The 23,461-nt window shown below is 39.2% G+C and overlaps 1 protein-coding gene across 1 annotated transcript in view; it reads left to right on the top strand.

The window, feature by feature from the left end:
• The first annotated feature begins 16,229 nt into the window (after positions 1–16,229).
• Positions 16,230–23,461, top strand: part of itga1 (integrin, alpha 1) — a 61,043-nt gene continuing 53,811 nt past the window's right edge. The window contains exon 1 of the mRNA XM_023960678.2: positions 16,230–16,519. Coding sequence (XP_023816446.1) covers positions 16,471–16,519 — 49 coding nt within the window. The 5' untranslated portion in view covers positions 16,230–16,470. The remainder of the gene's footprint in view (positions 16,520–23,461) is intronic.

Genomic DNA, 23,461 nt, shown 5'->3' with positions numbered 1-23,461 from the left:
ATTGGTTGTTAGGCAGTAAACTGGGGCATACTATCTGGCCTGCACATCTGGGATCAATTTTCCAGCTCAGTCTACTCTGAACACCCATACCGTGGAGCTGGTTATCCAATATAAATCTGTGCAAGTTATTCAAACCACAACCACATTCGATAGAGGTGACCCCCCAACCTTCCTTTTTTATTTTTATTTTTTTTTACTGAGGTACGGTCAACACCAGAAGATGCTGAAATGCTTTTTATTAGAGGCATTTATTACTAAAAAAGTCAACAAGCAAAAGTTACTCAATCAGTTTTGAAAACAAGCACATCTTGCCTCAAACAGTGACAGCTCAAGTATTTGTTAGTCATATTTTGAGTTCATTGATGTTAATTTATAAAAGAATACTTTTATTGTTATGATGGGAATTGAGGCTATAAGGATGTCTGTTGAGATAAATAGTGCCTTCGAACAGAAGTCTTGACTGACTTTAGCACAACTTTTCTGTGAAAGTCAAGTAAGCTTCGGTTTCGTTTGTAATTTTAGACATAACTGATCATCGGGAAGTGAACATATACTGATATAAAGTCTAAAGTTTAATATGCAGAGCTGCTGATGCTTGATTGTACTAGTTTTTCTGTGGCTCGATGTAGTCATGTTAAAGCTAGCTTTACTAGTTGTGAATGCCCAGGCGCAATAAGTGTCTACAGCCTTGTATTTAAGAGGAAATACTTTGCTGGAGCTTGCTAAGCTATTATGAAGTGACTCAGTCACATTTTAAACAATTTACAATATCATGAACATTGTAATATCTAAGCTTTTCTTTTTGGTAGTCTTGTGTGTTGTTAAAAATGCATGGCGTTCATTGATGACACGCAGAGGGTTAAACATAAAGCAGATTATGAGTGCAATGTTTCTTAGTTTCAAGTCTTTTGCAACCGACAGCTGTGAGATTAAGGGATTTGAAGATGAATCCGGAGGGAGTTACATGTGTATGGAACTGCAGCAGCAGGTGAGTGTGTGGCTGTGATACTCCAAGATTTCCTGAATAGAAGCAGAGTGGGGAACAAGCTCCAAGAGACTGCCCATAACCTCTTCCTGAAACACAATGAAAGCATGTCAATCTGGAAGCTAGTTTATGAGTCCCCCCAATGACCTGCAGGTGTGATAGAATCTGGAGAAATCCAGCTGGGATCAGCACTCTCAACCACCTACTCAGACTGAGAACACAGTCTGGTCTGGGGTGCCATGCCACCTTTTTACTGGTTGACAGTTGTGATAATCACCACATAACCAGGGTTAGTAAGTAAGCTAACTTCAAGTTAGTGATGTATTTAACATGATTTAACACACACAACTGTATACAAAAAGACTCACAGTAACTGAAATGAAAACGCAACAATGGGGCCTTTCTGTCAGCCTTGATTCTATGTGCAGACAACTTGTCATCCATCCATCCATCCATCCATCCATCCATCCATCCATCCATCCATCCATCCATCCATCCATCCATCCATCCATCCATCCATCCATCCATCCTCTACAGTCTCCTCTCGATAGAGCAAGCCCAAAATACTTCTCCAGTGAGGCATCAGGGCCAGCATAATTATATTCTCTTGATGTGAAAGAGCAATAGCTCTACTCTGAGCTCCTCACCCTATCACTAATGCTACCCTTTGGCAACATGTGTTCAAGTGGCCACTTCCAATCTAAAGTCTGTGTAAACGTATGTAAACGCGTGTTTTGGGCTTCTGCGTTTTAAACTGTGTTGCTCATATATAGCTACGCGAGTTTTTACAACAGTTTTTACGTACAAAATGTGTAGCCATTGAATGGGTGTTGAGAGTTAAACCAGCTGAATTTTGATCAGTAAGGGACTCGGATTTGGTTGTGACGTAAGGGTAAGGTCCTTTCATATAGTCCTTTCATATGTGAAATTTAAAAAAAACCTGGAGCAAGATTTGCTAGGTTTGCACCACTTTGACATTTTGTTCCAAGCCTTTTCCAACTGGAGGTACATGCACTAGTATCGGGTAAGCAACAAGTCCAGTGTGAACACTGTATGCTAAAAGCGCGTTCAAGAACCCGGCTTTAGCCCGGTGTGCACGTAGCGTAAGGGAGGACCCAGCCGCCCTGCAGAGGAAACTCATTTCAGCCACTTATATCCAGGACCTTATCCTTTCAAACATAACCCAGAGCTAATGATCATAAGTGAGGCTAGGAACACAGACTGACTAGTAAATTAAAATTGTTGCTTTTCAGCTCAGCTCCTTCTTCACTACAATCTAGCAGCTGTACCTGTCGCAAGCCTTTCCTCACTTGTTACCGGTTACTTTAACTCCTCCATCTGGTACAGCAGCTCTCCACCTCCCCAGCAAAAGCAAACTACTCCCTGTCAGACTCCAACATTCATTGGAAATGGATCTGACTTACAAAGCAAGGTCCTGCTCAAGTTGTATTGAGAATAGATAGCCCTTAGTAACCCAACTATTCAAAAATTTTTGTAAACTAAAGATGCTTGTATAAATGCACTTCTATGGTTTCTAGTTTGTTTATCTTTCTTTAAAATATGAAGACAGTAAATCATGTGGAGTTTCCATCTAACAAACATATTCTGCTTTCCTGACACAGTGGAGTAGCACTGTGATTTTTATAGAGATGATCCTCCAGACATTTGGAAATCTTCTAAATGTAAACAATAATCATTTAGCTTTAAAGCCATGACAGTTAGGGTAAATACAGCATTTATTCTGAATATCTGTACACAGTCCAGGCCACAATGACAGAATCCAGAAGCAGTAGGATCGTGTAGAAAAAGTCTCATGCGTAACCTACTTGTGCTGACGTCTTGGAATACTGTACAATAAAAGAATTCCTTTTCTGAGCTGTCATAAAATACTATCAAACAAACATGTAAATCATATTTATATGGTCGAATGACCTAAATGTTTTTTGGCGTATCAGCTCATTGCCTGCTGCCACTTTGACACGGTTAATAAACCTTTTGTTCCCTGCGAGGCCTGTCAGAGACCTATGGTTTCAAATGGCTAGAACAAAACATCTGTACCTTTCACTTTGGACATTTTTACCCACTGATCTTGGCGTTCTGGTCTTGACACAGAGCTCAAATCACTCCCCAGAGCTTTAAAAGAAGCCACACTCAGGTCCATATTGGAGCTATTTCCTGTCTCTGGAGTGGGCAAAAGAGTGACCCTTAGTGACCTTCCCATATAAATGCACATGGATGCACTCTCTTAAACATATGTGCCCACTCATTTGGGAAAACACCCCCACAAAGAGTTAGCCGAGGAAGTCCCTCAGATTTGCGCTGCAGCCAGTGAGTTATAGATGCACTTAGTTGTCTGGTGCACAACATCTCATAGGAGAATAACGACTGGAAAAATATAATTATGTTTAAAAGCTTGTAATTGTCAAAAGATTTCCTTAGAAGCCTGACACAAAGCAGAATCACAATTTAGGAGTAACATGTGGAGGACTTTGAGAATGAAGGTCAGAGTAGATTTTCATCAGGTTTTTGCCATGATGTATAAAAAAGAGAACTTTCTGTGTGGAAATAATTCGAGATTAAAAGGTCACATCTGCAAACTTCTCTGTGGTGAACATTGTTTTTCTCTTCTGGGGTGGTATACGCTAAAACGAGGAAACAGAAGCTCACTGCAAAGAAGTGGAGGACAGCAATTCCAAGGACGCGACGCACAGGCCTTTATGGCCAAGATTTGTCTGTGTACCATTGAGTAGTAATGATGATAGTAATGGAGAAAGAATAATGGAGTGAAACAGAAGCACAATAATGTCTGTGAGAACATCTGCTCCTGTTCTGCACAATCACAGGAAGGGCTTTGCTTTTGCCCCATTCACTGTGACATGAGCAGAAAGCACAACAATGAGGTCATGCTTTGACAATCTTTAATGCAACTATCCAGAGAAACTTTGCTGCAGAGCAAAGTACTGAATACACGTATTGAAAGATTTGAATCGGCTATAGTCCCTGGACTAAGGAAGTGTTTTATCACATGCCTGTAACTGAATAAAGCTGTTGTTTACGGATAAGCCAGAAACAAAATAGCATGACACTTCAAAGAGATTTTTTTTTTTGCTATTTTGAGTACATTTCTGTTATAGTTTTTAAAAGAGCAATAACTAAAGTTGGTTTGTTTTAAGATGTGCTTAATAAAAAAGAAAAAAAGTGAAATTCTATTATTTCTTGTGGCAAGTATTATTTGTAATTGTCTTTTAGCAAAAGAAATCCTTAATGTAGTTACAACTGAAAACCCCCCAAAATTAGAATCAAACTAAGGTTTTAAATTAACATTTTGCATAAATTAAAAACTAAAAAAGACAATGAACAAAAAATGCTGGTACATGCAACCTGAAAGGCTATTGCACACCCTGTTGAGGTAATCTTTGCAATCATACAATCTCTGGACCTGAAAGTGAGATTTTTGCAATTATTTTGCGTCACATCTCATGAGCAAAAATGCTCCAGTTGTCTCATGCTGGAGGGGGCCTTCTTTAGACACCGTCTTTTAGAAATCCTTTTATGGATTTTTAGTTTAGATTAGGGGTTGTAGAACAACATGAACTGAACTCCTGTCTGTCTCCAGCAAATAACCTTTTTATGTTAAACTGTTCAAGTGAAAATGTATAATTGTTAATATGAACATTAACACAAGGACAAAACAAACTTTTACACTTGTTTTATACTGTAGATTTTGGTTGAAAACATCTTAGAAACTCAAAACAGTGTTTTTCTTCTTTTCTTTTAGCCTCTTAAAGATGACCCTCCTTTTCCTGTTCGGCCCCTTCTAAGTTTCTGCAGGAAGCCTCAAACAATGGTTCTGAAACTTAGCTGTGAGACACACATTTGCAACGTGCGCAGACAAACTCAACATTAAGTCACACGTTCTCATATACAGTAAAGACAAGCCTTTGTTGTTTGTCTGGCAAAAACTGTGTTAAAAAGAATCCCTTGTGGTTTAATGAGGCTTCACATTTGTGGTGACAGAGAAGTCCACGACTAAGCAGTGCAGCTGACCCAGCTTTACTTACCGTACTATTTACTGCATATTGAGATGAAACTAATTACTCAATTAAATTATTGTGGTGCCTCGATCACAGAAAGACAAAAGACATTCTTCATTTTCTACTTTTGAAGTAGAAATGTAATTTAGGCGTAATTGTCTGTGTCTCTGAAAGTCTAAAAGATAAGCCTATTGGCTATTATGGAAGCCCCTTGGCCTCTATGAAAAATAATTTTGGTCCCAAATTTCACCAGGGCATATATTTTTAATGTACAAGTCCCGAGCTTTGTTTTTATTGCTAGAAGAAAAGGGGAGAAAGTGAATCTTATATTAAAAATAAGCTAAATACTGATAATGCATTTCTTTAGTCAAAGCCAACACATTTTAACAAGGTTTCTTCACAGCTTATCAAAATGCTATGGCCAGGGTACAGTGAAGACACACCCTTCTTATTGGAGAAACTTGTTTTTATATTAAGAAGCTCCTGGTGTTAAACATTCTGTAATCAGCTAACAGTTTCCAGAAAGTTCTTTCACATTGGCAGGACTCTAGTGTTCTGGTTGTTCTGGATGAAGACAGCTTGGTACTGTCCTGAACAAATACTGGCCAGGAAGGAAAGAAAAACCCCAAAAATGTGTCTGTTGCTGCCGGTCTTCTGGCTATGACATACTGATAAGGCCCTTCACGCCGCTAAACTAGGTTTGGAAATGAGACGTTTCATGACCTTTTCGTGTTTCACGCTTCCTCAGAGTGACCTGTTTTGTTTACTGGATATTTTTATGCCTTTTATAGTCAACAATATTCATATGTATTCATTTATTTTTGACTGTTTTATCCCTTTCGGGGTCACAGGGCTGCTGGAGCTTATCCCGCCCACTTGTGGGCAAAGGCAGGGGATACCCTGGACTGGTCGCCAGCTGCAGGGCTACAATCATACATCCATTCACTCTCACACTCAGACTCACACCTAGGGACAATTTAGAGTTGCCAATTTACCTATGAACATGTTTTTGGATGGTGAGAGGAAGCAGGAGGCCCCGGAGGGAACCCATGAATGCATAGGGAGAACATGCAAACTCCTCACAGAAAGGTCCCCCATTGATGTTCTGTTCCAGGTCCCCCAGCCGGGTCTTGAACCGGGGGCCTTCTTGCTGTGATGGCAACAGCGCTAACCACCGCGCCACCGTGCAGCCCAACAATATTCATATATATATGATAATAAATTATCTTTGGTATGCAAAAGAAAGAAACATTTTTTTTTTAAATGAGTTATTTTTGCGAGCTATCTTCCTACCCTGAAGGAAGACGACTGGATCTCTGAGGCACCGGCTTTCGCTCCTTGTGGGTGTGGCCCCTTTCATGACATCAGGCCCTTTTAATTTTTTGTGAATGATGGAAGGTTTGCTAGAGATTATCAAAGTTCTGAGCATCCTGAGCCAAATCAGATCAAGCATCATGTTAGGCGACAACAAATAAAGCAACAATTGTTTAGGTTCAGAAGTGGCGGCAAGGCCATTGGTTTCCCCAAAAGCAGAGGAATAGCATTGAAATAAGCAAATCAAAATTAACTGCTACAAAACAAAAACCTGAAACACGATGTGATCTGGCAATGTACATCTGAAACTGCAGTCAAATTTACAGAGCATTAACAAACAAAAAACAGACACAGCTGGTTGGTTGCAAACTTAAACCTACTGTTCTGTGACTGAGGGAGAAAACAAATTCTAAAAACAGAACATAACTGAACAAAAGCACAACTATAGACAAGAAAATTAACGGTATAAACAACCTGCAATGAATTCTAATGTTTTATTGTTGAGTTTCACAGGCTCATGTCAGGCCATCAATACTGAGCTGACAGAATTCTAATTATAACGTTCTAAACATGTTTTCAAAGTAAGGTGTGAACGATTTCCTCACCAGTAAAAAGGGAAAGGTGCTAAAAGAGTCAAATGTAAAACCCTTTACTGCAAATCTGAGCAACTAATAATCCTGACCAGATGACTGCTCACGCTGCTCTCCTGTTGTGGTCAAAGGCCAAACCACGTTCACCCCAAAACACGAGATTTGTGGCTAAAGAAGTCAAGTGAAAACGAACGTGATGAGGGTGAATAGAGACCTCATGATCTCAATCATCATGGTTGCACAGCAGGAGCTCAGCCACAGCTGGGTTAAACGCGCACACATGCACACGCTGAGCAGAAGCTTGGGGCCTGAACTAGACTTTTAGAGTCCCTTAGAGTTCTTGAACTCATCAAAACTAGTCTGTCAGTGCCAGTGTTCAGGCTGAGGTCTCTCATTGTTTTGTCACGAGAATTCATCAACAAAAAGCCAACTTGCAGTAAAGTCAAAGCCCCTCTGCCTTTTCTTTGATTGAAGCATGATGTTCATGCAGGATGTCATCGAATATGCAGTTCTCCATTTCACTGTTGCTACATGTAGGGTCGTGTTTCTGATACGGGTGTGTTATCAATTTTGCTGACGCTGTTGACTTTACTGTGTCTGACAGAATGCCAATAAAAACACCCAGCAGTTCCAGGGGACTCCACTTTGAAGGGTAAGGTTAAGCCTTTAAAAAAAAACATGTTCGGTGTCATGGCATCCATTTAAAACAGCAACTGTCTCACTGCACTAAAACCAGGCGATGGATAATGAACTCACCGTTTAATAGTTACAACACTAGACAGCCCATATCACTGTGAGACAGTCAGACCTAAACTTTATTTCCTGAAATAACATGGGTTTCAACAAAGACGTGTCATTTCGTTGATGAACGTGAAATATGAGCAAAATACTGCTTACAATAGTCTTTTGTAAGTTTTTTTGTATATCCACCCGTCCATTTTCAGAACCGCTTTCGGGGTCACAGTGTTGTTGGAGCCCATCCTAAATTGTTTGGCAACGGTGAGATACACCCTGGATAGGTCACCAGTCTGTGGCAGGTGTTTTGTACATCAACAATTTAACAAGTTTGTTCAAAAAGTAGAAATTCTTTTTAAAAAGTCCAAATAGCCAATTTTGTGTCGAGAACGTTTTTAAAATACTTTAAAATTCATAGGGGATGGATAAAAGGCAACCTTTTTAAGAATCTGGTAAAACAAAAACAAAAATTCAAAAACCCATTGGGAGGTTAGCAGGGATTACTTTAAACCAAAAAAAAATACTAGACAAAACAAACTCATCTGAAATTCTAAAAGGTATGTTTTTATCAATGCTGCATATGAAGATTTGCAACTAAAGACACTGATTGTAGTATCTCACAAAATAAAACATTTGAATGAATTTTCTTTGTCTGTAGGGATGTGGTGTCATTACTTGAAAGTAAAAAGTGCATTTGGCTCTGTCTTCAGTTTGTGGGTGGGCTCCTGGGAAGCTGAAAATGTCAAGATGCATGCTGTTTTACACATGGAGCATGGACAACTATGTCTTGTTTGAAAGTATGAACATCCTGTGTCTGCACTGTCAGATGTCACACAAGAAAAATGTCCAAATAAATCATTAAGGCATTGAAGATGTTAAACTATTAACAGAATATCTTCCAATCCTTTAGCAGGCCAAAAGAAATCCAATGATATTAAACCAAATTTCCTGTGCACGACACTATTGTCTGGGGAACATTTTGGATAGATATCACATTCCTGTCATTGTTAGCCAGTCTGAATTTAAAAAATGGGTTCAAACTTTGGACTTCATCAACAATGCAGCTTTTTAGGGGACAGAGGAAAACAAATAATCCAGAGGCAAGTTAGCTGCTCTGTGGGGGTGAGAACTAAATCTCAACGTCAACATGACTCCACAGCTGAATTACAAGTATGGAACGTTTGACAGGAAATATGGCTATGGAGTTTTATTATTTTGTAAATAGTAAAAAATAATATTGAAAAGTAATTTTAAGGAGTTAATGTCTGCTTTTCCTTCTGCTTTGGGAAAATGCAAATAATTGAAAAATTAATTGGCTGATTTTAAAACAGTGTTTCACCACTGTTGTTAGATATGTCTGTTTATCCGAGAAAACCTGGATTTTTAAAAAGAAAAACACACTTTTTTATACTTGAGATTGACATTAACCAAGATTAAGGGTAGATTAACTATTTATCCACAAAATCCTGAATATTACCTATTTACTAAGCGTGTCTCAGTAAACCAGGAAGTGCTGTCCTTGCAGTCATTGTCCATCATCAGAAAGTTGTTTGCTGTTGTTGTTTCCAGCTTTTGCCACAAATAATTATTTTGCAAAAAGCAGATTTTTCTGTCAGAATTGGGATTTTCCTAATCCTCTACTGTGTTGTCAAAAGCAATGTTTTTGATAAGTGTGGACTTTACTCCAGTTTTCTCCAGAAAGCAGATCATAACTCAGCTGCTTCAGCACATGCAAATGCACCCATTGAATGCATATAAAAATGTCCATCTTTACAACAAAAACAAACCCCCTCTCAGCCTGGTTTAAGTCTGTTTCTCTGAAGATGAGGGCTATTACCATGAGGGGTCTTTAGTCTGGGAAAAGCTGGGCTATGTGTGTCAGAGTGGCCTTCACATCAACAAATTACTCAACAGAACGTTACCTTGCCATGATTGTTATTTTTTTCCGTCAAGGTGGTGAACAATGGCAGAAAACCACAGACGTCCGGAGATCTGAATGCAAACATGTGTAAAAACATATAAAGTCTCAGTGTTGCATGACCGTTCTCAACAAGATGAATTAACTATCCTTATAACGGGAGAGCAGGGGACTCTGGTGGGTCTTTGACTGAAAACCAGTGGTCGAACTGCAACTGAAACTGCATTGCTGTTGACAGAGTCAGAGGGTCCCGACCCCACAGTGAACTTCAGTGAAGCAAGGCAGCAGATTCTGTCTGACACTCTGAAACAAGATACTGATGACACCTCCAATTACTGCTCACATGCTTTAGATTGATGTTTTCATCTGACCAGGTAGTGATAGCTGGGGTACTTTGAAGATAAGACACTGGGCTCACCACTGGTTCAAACTTTGCAGTCTTTACATCCCACTCCAATCATCTTTGATCTATTTAAAAAGCGTTCACTGTTTTTTTAAAATCATGATTATGCTGATATTAGCCCAAATCAAAAACCCAGATCATTTTCTAAGACAGTTTCTGCAGAGCGACACTGGTTCAAAAGAAATTCACCTCTAAGGTGTGGGTGGAACTGCTGGCATGGAGAAAGCCTGCCCCATTTCCCATCATCCCTCTGTTTACACATTCTTTTGATAGCTTGCAGAAGGAGTGGGCGATCCTGGGGATTTGGGTATTGATCCTATACCAAATAATTACAAGTACAACCCATTTAAGATCATCTAGATATAATTTAATGTACACCCTTTTTTTTTTACTGAGCCAATAAGACAGAATTCTTTTTCAAGTAATGCAGAGAAACATGACAAATTAACATGTTGTCACTAAAGAAAAATCTGAAAAGAAGGATCTGCTTTGTTTCACTGATCTGTCACAGGACTCAGTCTTTTCTCCCTGGAATGCAACCTAAGTGGCTTTGATGTGATTCCTCCAAGCAGCCTATTTGCTACTAGCGCCAAGAGGGGACTTTCCAGGACTAAGGTGCCCATTTTCTGTAACACAACAGAACCAGAACGTCTCTATTTAGCTATAAAGTAATCAGCAGCTCTGGAATATAAATCCTGACAGCATACATAGAAAGGACTGCCAACTGTTGTGTTCTTTAAAGACCCTCCTCACTGAAAATGATGTTTTTGGTGTTTTTCACATTTTCTTGCAACATTTTTCTGATGATGGAGGACATATAATAGTAACATTAAATTCAAAATTGCACTCCTGAATTCCTCTTTATTCAAATTGTTCTGAATCAGGAGCAGACGAAAAAACAAAAAAAAGAACACTTTTGTGATGTTTAAATACACTGGGTGGGCCACAAGCCACAAGGGGGGCAGGGTTGCATCAACAGTCCCGCCCACAACTCATAGTTCCGATGAACTACGACCACTCTGCAGAAACTGTGTCATAGAAAATGACCTGTGTTTTTAAATTTGGCTAAAAACGGCAAAATCACAATTAAAAGACTATGGGAAACACTTTTAAAAATAAATTAAAGATAATTGGAGTGGAACTTTAACTTGAAGACTTAATAGATTTTACACTCTTAAACTGTAAATATGCTTCTTTTTAATTAACTTGTATATTATAATATATCAAAAATAAGCCTGATATGCAAAGTTACCTGGGTTTTTTGGAAGAAAAATATTTGTAAAATGCTTGGTCCTTTTAATTGAAATGTGTTACATTTTGAGAGTAAAGAAGGCTTGTTCATTCTTTTCTTTTCTTTTTTTTGCCTTATTTAGTTCTTACAACATGCAGAGTAAACTTTTCATGTCTTCATGTGAGCTCTTTATAAAGAAGGAAAGGTCTGACGTCTCAGTTGTTTATCTTCATTATCTGGTAACGGAGTAGGTGATCTCAGTTTAAGGACATAATTTATACAAAACTTTATTTATTGTCATAAACTCCATAGATGGTGACCACAAATGCTTAGACAACACTGTTTTGCAAACTGCTACATAAAAGAACTTCAGAGTAAACTTTGAGCAATCTCAAGCCTAAGATGGCCATATTTGGTTGAGAAGGTGGAGCGTGAGAGTGTGTACTCTTAAATATTCTAAACTAAACTACATAGTTTGGATTAGAGGACTGAATCTGGTTTATGACACAAAAACAGACATTTATATATACATATATATATATATATAAAAAATGCACAGACATTGCTTTCCATCTAAATCTGATGTAGTTCTCCCATTTTCTTAGGTCTTTATGGGAAGTATTTGTTATTGGAAAATGACTTGTGTAAGTTTACACAGGTACACTTCACAGGAAATCAAAGACTTTCCTCAAGAATAAAAAATCAAAACTGACTAGTGCTTCACATTTGAAGCTCTTTCTGTTGTTGTTTTTCTTCACCAATAAAACTGTGTCTGCTTTAATGACTATCCACTTATTAGATTAAGAATGATTTACCATTTAAGGTTGTCAATTTTGTCCCCAGTACCACTCAGAGTGTATTTTCCTCATAGTGATGTGAACTCTACACAGTCCTATAACATCCTTACAGTAAATGGCTTTCGCTAAATATGATGGATTGTTATTAGTGGAGGAGAAACGATGCTTAATACTCAACCTTCGCATAAAAATACTGTCTGTTTTAATGTAATTACCAGGCGCACTTATAAGGAATTCAATGAAATAAATTGCTCTTGGTAATTTTTTTTGCCATTTGTCACTCTTTACAAATAGTGGTGCTTTCTGCAGACTGTTGTCTTTAAAGGCGTTTCCTTTACAAACCTAAGTGTTTTTTTGTTTCCTGGTATTTTTTGATAAAGTTAGACAAATCTAATAAATAAGTCTTAAAGATGCAGTGAGCTTTAGCTATTTGTGCATTGCAGTCCATAATCTATATTTCACGGAGAAGATTAAGGAGACAGAACAGAAAAACGCATTAGCATAGACCTACATGGTCTAATAGAGGAATATAGCATGTCAAAGTGAAAGGCGATGCGAGACGGAAGGATCAAACATGAAAACATAGATTGCCATTAGTGCTCCACATTGTTATCAGCAGAAAAACAGGAGTGGACTGAGGCATTTTGGAGGATGAGGAAAGGGGGTAGATGGGTGGGGAGGTGCATTTAGTGCATTGAAACTAATCAGAGTCTTCCTGAGTCTCAGCTGGGGATGTCTGTACGGTTGAAGACAGGAAAGACTCCTGTAAACTGTCTCATTTGATGGGTGTTTCTGAGATCCAGTTCTGGGCAGATGGGCTCCTCTGTTGACATTAAAAGTGTAGCTGTGTTGTGTTTGCTGATTCCATGTTCTGTTTAATCTTCATTTTCTTCCTAATGATATGTCCCCAAAGACATTTAAATAGGTTGTACTGTCATTTTGCACAGAAGCTTTTTATTTTGCCTCTCATGTTCAGTAGTAAGATGTACACATAATAATAATTCAATAAAAATAACCACTTTAAGAAATGGACATAAGTTTTTCTTTTTTACTCAAACAACCCAAGGCCAGCAATCAACATGGTTATTTAAGAAAGTCAACAAATTAAAACCCAGCTAAGAAAAAAAGCCTCTTGGACCTTACAAAGGAATAGAACAAGACTAGTGGTTGTTCGTTTAAAACAATATGAAGGAAGAAATCAAGTTTTATCATTGATTTTATGAAAGCACTTCAGTGGCTCTTGTGAAGCGTTATACAAATAAAGTTTGATTGATTCAGGTTTTTCCATACAGACAAAAGAAACCTCCCTAAAGGAAGCCTGTCTTTATTTTTTTCTGATATTTTAGCTAAATATCTTGCTAAAGTGTTAGATTTTTATTTTAAAAAAGAAAAAAGTTTGGCGGGAAGATCAGAATTTCAAAAGGTTTTTATCATGACCTTACAATTGTTGCTCACCCCCTCAAAATAACAATGGTACAGTTTAAGGCAAATCAAAACATGGTTCTCTTTTGTAGGACTTGTTAAAAAAATCTGTGGTATAACTCTCAAAATGCAGGAACCCATACTTGGTGGCAGAAACGTAAACATTTAAATTCCCATGCTGATCTTTTGATTTATTTTCCCAGTGGTAATTTAGTCACGATTGTCGTTTTAAGGCAAACCTGCTTTGTTTTCGGGACATCAATTCTGCAGAGCTGCAGCAGTACATTAGATTTACCTCTGAGTTGTGGGCGGGGCTGTTGGCTCGGAGCAACTCCGCCCTCAGAGCGGAGCAGAGAGCTTGTGGCCAGCCCAGCATATTCTCTACGACACAAATGAGCTCTTTTGCAAACGGCATTTTTTCATTTGCTCCCAAAAAGCATACTCACAACAGCCATTTTTAGCTTAATTTTCTTTATGTCCTCCATCATAAAAAAATATCACAAGAGCATGTTAAAAACACAATTTTCATCAGTGTGGGTCTTAAAAAATAAACTTATGGTAAGCTAAAACCTATGGAGCAAAAAATGGGATGACAACACAGATGACCTCTTAATAAAAAAACCGAAAACCCAGACACTTAAATACACTGAGGGTCATTATCACAAATAAAGACAGCTGTGGGTGATTTACAACCTGAACTGAGTATGACTGACACGGGAAAACAGAACATGTCAAAAACTAAAGAAACCTTCACTGAAAATCCAAACTAGAGTGCACAATCCTCACAGGTCTACTATTCAGCTGCGGCCTGTTTTTTCTTCTCTCTAGAAAATGACCAATAATGAGAATACCAGCCAAGACAGAGCAAAAGTGTCCATAGTTAGTCAATGACTTCTGTGTTTGAGGGTGAGTACTTTTATTGGAGGATTATGGGTAAATCTGTGCAAATACCGCAGGGGTGTAGTAAAAGTGAGCAGGCTTACTGAGTGAATGTTCATTGGGAAAGCTGCTCTTTGCATCAGGTACTATTACACTCACATCTATGATTGGAATCAATGATCTAACTTCAGGTGTGGTGAATATTATCCGCTATCCTCCTGTCATAATACCCAAGTGATCCTTCCTGGATTTTTGTGATCACGCTCCAGATGTCTGGATGTGACTGACCGGTCTCAGAAGAACGTGTGTTGTCAACTTGCAAAACCTCAAAAATTGCCTGATATGTCAAAGTAATGCATCTGTACAGCAACTCTCTCTTGATTTAGAGAAGCATTATAGAATTTAGGATGGGAGAAGCCAAGTATTGTTGAAGACAATGTGGCAAAACCTTTACTAATCTAGCATTCATATGTCATATCACCATACAGATCCACAGTAAATTCAATGAAAATCAGTTTAATATAGCATAATTACTCAAATTTTAATTGTCACTGGTTTAAGTTTCAGGTGGTTTCTGTGGTTGGAATTGAAGTTTTCCTTAATGGTCCCAACATGGGCAGCAATCTTACTTTCTTTTGTAAACAAGAAGTTTGAAGAAAAAAAATCAAGCACCAATCCAGAGACATGAGGTCATTATAGTCCCAGAAAAACATTTTTGGCATATTTTATGGCACTTTGGTTTATTAACTCCTAAAGAAGACGTTTTGCCCAAATTTGTCTTCTACTTTTTGTGTGTGGAACTGGAATGACAAATAAGAAACATTCTTTAAATGTGACAGCTTGCACGGATGTTGAAAGTCTGTGACATATTACACTGAGTGACCCCAACTCTCAACACCAAACCCCAGCTGCTGAGTGAACCTGCTCCCCGGAGGGAAATTTCAATGGATGGTTGAGTGCCAAAGGGTAATTTGACTAATTTTATCAGGGAGCATGAACAGCACTGTTGATGTTTACAAAAAAGTAACATTTCTTTCCTCAGGGAAATGTTTTTTTTTTTTTTTTAAATGTTCTCAGTCACTACATGTCTGCCTGAAGTTCAGCACTAAAGTTAAATTTTGATCATTTGTTTCATTTACTTATGTAACTTTTCGGGTAAGAAAGTATACCAGTTATATTGCACCATACTACTTTTTCTAGAAGAAAAACAACTATGAAAATATATGAGAAGAAACATAACGTGTACTTGATTGTATTAATTTTAAGATTTTTTTAAAAGTTCTATTGAACGTTGTTTTAATGAATCATATTTCCTTCTTTTAAGAAATTATATAAAGTGAAAACATTACATTTATAAATTTTTCAAAATAAAATGTCCTAAAGTGGGATTTTTGTTTGTATTTATAATTTTTTTCTGAAAAACTTCAGAAAAGTAAATGATTGCATTCATGTATTCTTATTACTTAAACTTTTTAAAAAATGTGGTATTTATGGTGCGTTTTTATTTATGAAGAACATAATGCTGCTTTTATCTCATTATAGGTTCCTGTAACGTTTGAATAAACCATTTGTGATTTGTTTGAAAAGACAGCAATAAATAAAACACATTTAAGGAAGTACATCCCAGTTTTATAGAATTTTTTTCATTTTTATACATTTCATTTAAAAATATTTTAACTTATATGAGTATTATTTTGTTTGAGAGTATTTCTATATCCCTATGTGCGTTTGTGATATGTGAACACCCCTGTTCAGTGCACAGCTCTAAGCAAGTCCTCTGTAAGTAAGATGCGACCCTTTTACGCAGTGATTGTCTGCGTTCGTCTCCAGACGTCCTTCTCATTTTCTGAATGTTACATTTCACCCCCCTCCGGCGGACCCTCCCCTGGAACTTATATGGTCTTGTGAGCTGTGAAGTTCTGCAGCCCGCCCCCCTCACATCAGATCTTAATGTCAGTGCGCTGTGCTGAGCGGGCGCGACGTGGAGCAGCATCGGGACTTTGGTTTCTACAGCGCGGATGCTGAAGCTCTGGAGATGTCTTTTGTCCTTGCAGATCTTTTAACAAACTCCTAGAGGATCCGCGTTTTAGGCTGACAGCGGCTTCATAAAATCTGTGGAATTAATACGACGCGAGAGGGAAAGGCAGCGCGCGTCAGTCAGGATGCTCCGGTTCAGCCCGCGTCTCACGTTGACAGCAGTCATACATTTGGGTAAGTAGAGTCTTAGAGGGAGCTGGTCGATTTTATTTGACAGGAGGGCAACTTTGCGCATGCAGCCTGAATCGATCAGGCAGCTAAAAGCATCCTGCATCTTTTAGATGTCATCCCGGCTGCCTGCGCGCACATCAACAGTCGGTGGCACCGCAGTCGTCCGTCAAACTGTCTCTAACTGTCTGAGGCAAACAGCAGTTTGGTGTTTAGAAAGTCTGCATCACAAAAACTCACATTACAGGAGCTCAGGCGTGAAATTATCTTAAAATTTGTTTGAAACTACATGGATGTGTATGGATGAGGAAACCCCATCATCTGTTCTGCTTCCAGATGACGAAAAGTGCTCCATTCACTTTGATAAAAACACGAAATAAAAGTTTGTTTTTTGGCAAAGACAAAGCAGATGGAGGAAGCAGGCTCCCTTAATTCTTAGATTCCTTTGCTTACATGTGATTCTGGCTTGTGATGGTCATTAGAAAATTGAGTTAAAGATAAATGGAGTGAGTCTGTGTGACCTTATCATTCAAGGATCATCCACACTTTTAATGATGAATCAGCAGTGAAAGATTGTTGGATTTACTCTAAAAAAGTACTTTAATAATAATATATGACTGACATGGAGACAGGTACAGGGAGATCCAACTGATGTGTACATTTTGCACAAAGCCAGTGCAAAAACTGAGCCGTTTTGTTTCTCTGCATCACGGCTGTACACAAAACAGTTGTCTCTTTTAAAAAAGGTCTTTGGTGGGCTATTGTTCACTTTCCATACGTTAATTAGTGGTGCAATTTAGCTTAAAATGTCAATGGCAATTTAATGTTTTAGATAAAACTGGTTATAACCAACATTTTGCTGGTACCATGTGCAAATTGTATTGACAGCCCTTATTCTCGGGAAAATCTGACAGAAGATGGGGCAACAGGTGGTTTGAGTTTGGCATTGCATAGGATAGAAGGACATCTGGCTTCAATAAGTATGTGCTTGACTGGAGTAGCAGTAACTAGAATGGCAGTGAACATGTGATACTATGGGCACTTACACAATTAAGGTTGTTTAGTGCGAACTTGATTTTGATTCTTTTAAGTGATATGCTTTTTTTTGGTCAGGTGTGAAAACTCAGTTGAACTCTGTTGTTGTTACGGCTGGTCAGAGAGGATAAACCCAGAAGCAGGAAGACTCAAACAAATCCATAAAGTTTTAAGCTTTTACTTGGCCCAAACAAGACCCAAACAGAGAAGATGCTCCAACACAAAACACAGAGAGAACAAAACTTAAATAGGAAGCAACATGATTGCAGGCAGCTGTGATCAATTAGTGAGGGACCACAGCTAACCTGCCAGAAATGCAACCAAAAGAAACACCACTAGAGGGCAACCATAACATAACCCCCCACACTAAGTCCGGCTTCTAGACGGACGACATGGTTGATCAGGATGGTCCCGATGAAAGCGATCAATTAGATCCGGGTCCAGAACATGACGTCCCGGAACCCACTGTCGATCGGCAGGACCGTACCCCTCCCAATCCACGAGGTATTGGATTCCCCGACCAACCCTTCTAGAGGCGAGAAGACTGCTGATGGTATAGACTGGTCCCCCATCCACAAAACGGGGGGCTGGAGGAGACGGAACAGTGGAGTGGAGGGAACTGTCTCTCACAGGTTTCAGCTTGCTCACGTGGAAGACCGGGTGGATCCGCAAGCTGCTCGGAAGGTCCAGTTTGACTGCCACAGGGTTGACGATCCGGGTGATGGGGAAAGGACCAATGTACCGGGGATGTAATTTCCGAGCTCCCCCTTTCAACGGCACATCGGATGAAGAAAGCCATAGGCAGCTTGAAAAGGGGAAAAACCAGAGGAATCTTGAAGGGTGTTGTGTGAATACTCAGCCCAGGGCAGCTGAGAAGACCAAGTGCTTTGGTTCTTGGCACACATGGCTTGTAAGGTTGTTTCCAAGTCCTGGTTGTAACGCTCTACCTGGCCGTTGGTTTGGGGGTGGAAACCTGAACTTAGGCTGACCTTGATCCCAAGGAGTTTGCAGAATTCTTTCCAGAAGGCGGCAACAAACTGCGGTCCTCGATCAGAAGTAATGTTCTGCGGAAGGCCATGTAAACGAAACACATGCTTGGAGACAATAACAGCCAACTCCTTGGCTGACGGCAACTTCCGCAGAGGCACAGCATGGACCAGTTTGGAGAACCTGTCAATGATGGTGAGTATGACAACATTACCCTTAGAATTGGGTAACCCAGTAATGAAGTCCATAGAGATGTGGGACCAAGGTCTGGAGGGCACAGGTAGAGGTTGTAGGAAACCGGCGGGTGGTTTTCTGGGTACCTTGACGCTGGCACACACAGGACATGAGGATACGAAAGCCCGAATGTCTGAGGACACTGTGGGCCACCAGAAACGCAGTCCTTGTGACTCCAGGATGGCAAGCCAACCGGGAGGAGTGCCCCCACTTGAGAACTGCTGGGCGAAGAGAGGGAGGAACAAACAGGCAGTTAGCAGGACATCCAGTAGGAATGGTAGTCACATCAGGGACTGAAGATTTGACCCTGCGCTCCAAGGCCCATCGAGACGCTCCCAGCACTAGATGCGGAGGAACAATAGTGGCAGCTGGCGTAGAACCCTCGGATTCCTCCTCCCGCTGAAATTGGCGTGAAAGAGCGTCCGCCTTGATGTTCTTACTGCCAGGCCGATAGGAGATGGAGAAATTGAATCTGTCAAAAAACAGGGCCCATCTGGCCTGGCGTGGGTTAAGTCTTTTGGCTGCTCGAATGTACTCCAGGTTTTTATGATCTGTAATCTCGGTGAGTGAGGAAAAAAAAAAAGAATAGGTAGCATAATGCCTTAGTACAATTGCGCTTACGGGTGGTGTGCGGGTGAAAAATGGACAAACCTACGACGCAGGTGGTCCACACGACATATCAAGGCCGTTGACCGTTCGATGAGCCCATAGGGCGAAAATGTTTATGCACATTTTTTCTAGAGACATGTTGTGGGTGACAGGTCATAGAGAACACTTATACGACATTTAAGTGTAAGGGGGAAGTAGGTGAGACAGAGGGGTGTCGCATGATAACCACGTGCTTTTCTGTGTAACCTGACTGTTAGAAATAAAAAATGAGACAGTCAGAGCATTGATTGTGTGGGCGCACTACGGCCACTTATGTATCGCGTGAATACCTCGTACGTGCAGCATTTGCACAAAGTCAATAAGGAGTGCATGCACCTTACCAACAACTGGAGTGTGACGTGAGGGCATCGTACAACAGCCTTACTCATATCGTAAATGCCTATAACTTACATTAACCTTACAAATACTTCACAATACATTCAGCACACGCATGACAATGGTATGTTTCATTTTCTTCACGTTCCTTAAGGTGGCCACATGAGCCAAAAGGGACTTGCAAGACACACCTGTGCCCCCTTTAGGATGTGGCAGCACTTCACGGGCTTGGTATCCCAGATACCCACAGCTGGTTTTGGCTTTAACATTAAGTCATTAAGTTTATCATTTTTCATGACAGTTAACTAAATACTTTACCTTACTGCTTTGTTAAAAATGACAATACGATGTGATGAAGCTGAATCAATGATATCTTTCCTTCATATCTTTGATATGATGATGTTTTAGTACAAAGATATGACTGTCAGGTTGGGAGTGCTGGTGATCATGAAAGACCCAAAATGCAGAGACAGTAGGCACAAGGTCCCAGGGCAAGGGGTTTATTCACAACTAGAAAGCGCTGCTAAGCAGGGAAACAAAACTAAGGTAAACAGGTAAACAGGGCAGAAGACAGCCATGGACATGACATGACAGCCAGGGAAGAGACGTTAATGGACCAGCGCAAGAGGAAGGCAGAGACAAGACTTAAATACAAACAGCACTGACAAGACACAGGTGAACTTGATCAGGAGAGTTTGGGACTAGGGAAGTAAAACTCAAAACCATGATATAACAGTAAACCTTTCAAAATAAAACAAGATGGAAAGCAAAAACCAATACAAAGAAACCCAAACCATGACAATGACAGTAAGACAATTAAGAGATCCTATGTTGGTTCATCACGTATCATATTTTTTCTGGGTTTTGGTTTAATTCTGCAGTTGTCCATTAAGAGAAAACAGTTTAATCTTAATCTGTGTTTGCACTCCCGACTTGACAGGGGTCTGCTAGCACACTCTAACAGATGTTCAGGTCCTGCTTTTGTTTGTCTGGAGAGAAAAGGTGAAGGGTTAGTCAACCACAGCCCGATTTAGAACATAACAGTACTTTCTAGCCTTTTTTTCCTCTGAACATTCTCACATCTCAGTTCCTGGAATTTTACTTCTCCACCCACAGTATGTTCCCTGCAGAACATGGACTGTTAAATCAGGTAATCAGAGGAGAAAACTTAATCCGGGGACAGTAATCTGCTCAGAACTGAATCTATGTGTTTCGCATTAATATATTTTAATGATTCTCGTCTTCTTCATCATCAATATGCCTTTTATTTGGTCTTGATTTCATATCTTGACTGTGACTCAGCTGCACTGCTGAGATTGCAGCAGCCGGCATTAATCTGACACAATCTGTCTTCTGACACCAGCCAAAAGATTCTCTGGAATGCTGAGTAAAGAGGTCACTCGTGCCAACTCACTTAACCTTCCCTTAAATGTGAAAAAGTTATTAAAACGTAAGAATATTTACTCAAGAAAAAAGAAAAAATGGAAAGTGATGTGTCAAATAATAAATGTGTTTGTGAGTAACTATAGGCTTAATATGAAGAAACAGTAGACATTTTCTACGCTTAGAGCTCATTTCAGGATCAGAAGTAACAACTACTCCCCTGATATTGCAAACATAGATCAGAGTTATCTAGAATTTTTCCAACTTGTCGGGGGGTTTATAAGCTAAGCATCTCTGTATTTGTTTATGGTGGGTGTATTCATGCCTAATTGTGGTGTTGGTGAAGGAGCTGTCTTATCTGGATGTACTGTTAGCTCACTTTAATAAAGCACACCTTGCAGCACTGGAAAACAAACCACGTCGTGCCAAATCTCATAATAACAATGCTGCCACCCTAAGCAGGCTGGTAAATCAGGGAGTCAGTAGAGATACCATTTAGCCAAATGATCAGGGGGCTTAAAAAAGAGCAGTATTTTACATTTAGGAAAGCTTTTGTACTTGTACCACTGCACATTTTGTTGTGCACTTGGTGCATACAAAGAGAAATGCCTTAAAATCTGGCACTTTTCCCGTTTGGCATCATGGGAATCTTCACAGCTGTTGGAGTCTGTAACCATCTAAAAGGACGACCATTATTTTGGTTGAGTTTTCTTTTCTGTTCACTGCTGGCTTCATGCAATCAGAGTTTGTTAATTGTTTGGCCTTTTCACTATTTTTCTGCGTGTCATTTGAAAAGTTTGAGGTTTTAAAACAGCGTGGGTACATCTCTAAGGAAGGTTTAAAAAAACTTTTAACTATTATTAACATTTTTTTACAAAGTGCAATATTTTGTCAAGGAAATTGTTGTCAATAGCAAAGTCAAATACACTTCCTTTAGAGATGTAGAAGCAAATCAGTGACAAAAACACTGTACTGGAATGTTATACATCGAATGGAAAGAAAAGCAGAGCCCTGCAAGAAAGAAGTGGAGGGTCTCACTTACTATTGCGATTAAAAGCACATAATAGATATTTTACGAAACTTAGTCAAATTTTGTCAGAAGACGATGTTTTAACTCCTCAAGCTTCATGTGTAAATGTAAATATATATTGTAAATATATTAGGATTAGCTCTTCCTTTTTATCTATTTTCTCATTTCATTAGCTTTATTAAACACATAAGAATTATGTAAAACAAAATTTGATCTTTTTATTATTAGTAGTAGTAATATTATTTGGTAGTTATTATGGATGCAATGATTCCCTTTCCCCACGATTTGGTTCAAACCTTGATTTTGGGGTCATGTTTTGTTTGGTTTTGATATATATTCTGTGTACTACAAAAAAAACAAAAAAATTCTGAAAAGTTTTATTAATGAAGAAAACCCTTTCAGTTGGCTTTTACTGAGGCCAGAAAAATAATGTTAAGTTTAGCACGCCACATGTGTTTCAAACGGATGCAGTGGGGATTCACTTTACCCACAATTCGGTTAACTGGTGTAAAATTTGGTTTGGTTTTAAACCAAGAATTGTGGCATCCGTCGTACAGTGTTTATATATGAGTTTCCAATGAACATGAATGCAAACTAAAACCTCATTATTTGCATTTCCCGCTAGCAACACATGTCTGCATCATTTTACCGCCCTGCAGTTTTCTCTGTAACTACTATGCCACCTGTTTATTTTAAAAGGATCATATATTTTATATGAAAGTATTTGTATTTAGTATTTTTGGTTGTGTTGTTATGGAATCTTCATTTTTGTGTACTTTCAGTGGGAGATGGTTATCCTCAGAACTGCTTACATGGAGATTCCTGTAGCGCGTTGTCTGTTATGTCTAAATGGCTTGATAACACTTGCAAACTTCAAAAAATTCAACCTTGTTTTTCTTGAAGTAAAAGCAGAAAGATTAGTGGATTTCTAGAGGAATCAGAGCAAACATTCCCACAGACGTTCTCACAAACCATGCATCAGAACAGTCAGAGAAACTTTGCATCTTCTGTCAGTTTTTGAAGAAGTCCAGTTTTTTAAAAGAAATTCATCAGATTTTAGATACCATTTGTGTAATAACTTGTGAAATATGTGTTCATCTTAACACAACAGTGATCACACAGGAACTGAAAGTGCGGTTTGCCAACAGCAGATAAGTGTAAAAGTCTTGAGGTGGACTGATGATCGCGACGAAGCAGCAGAAACGGTTCAATGCCAGCATGAACAGCTCACATCTGTTTGTGGAAAATACTGCTGTTTGTGATGAATTATGTGCTGCAGCAGTTCTAAATTTAGG

Source organism: Oryzias latipes, chromosome 12 (genome assembly GCF_053564925.1).
Source record: "Oryzias latipes strain Hd-rR chromosome 12, Olatipes_Hd-rR_3.1".
Lineage (NCBI taxonomy): Eukaryota > Metazoa > Chordata > Actinopteri > Beloniformes > Adrianichthyidae > Oryzias > Oryzias latipes.
Note: the sequence above shows the minus strand (reverse complement) of the source record. Positions and strands in the feature narration are given on the sequence as shown.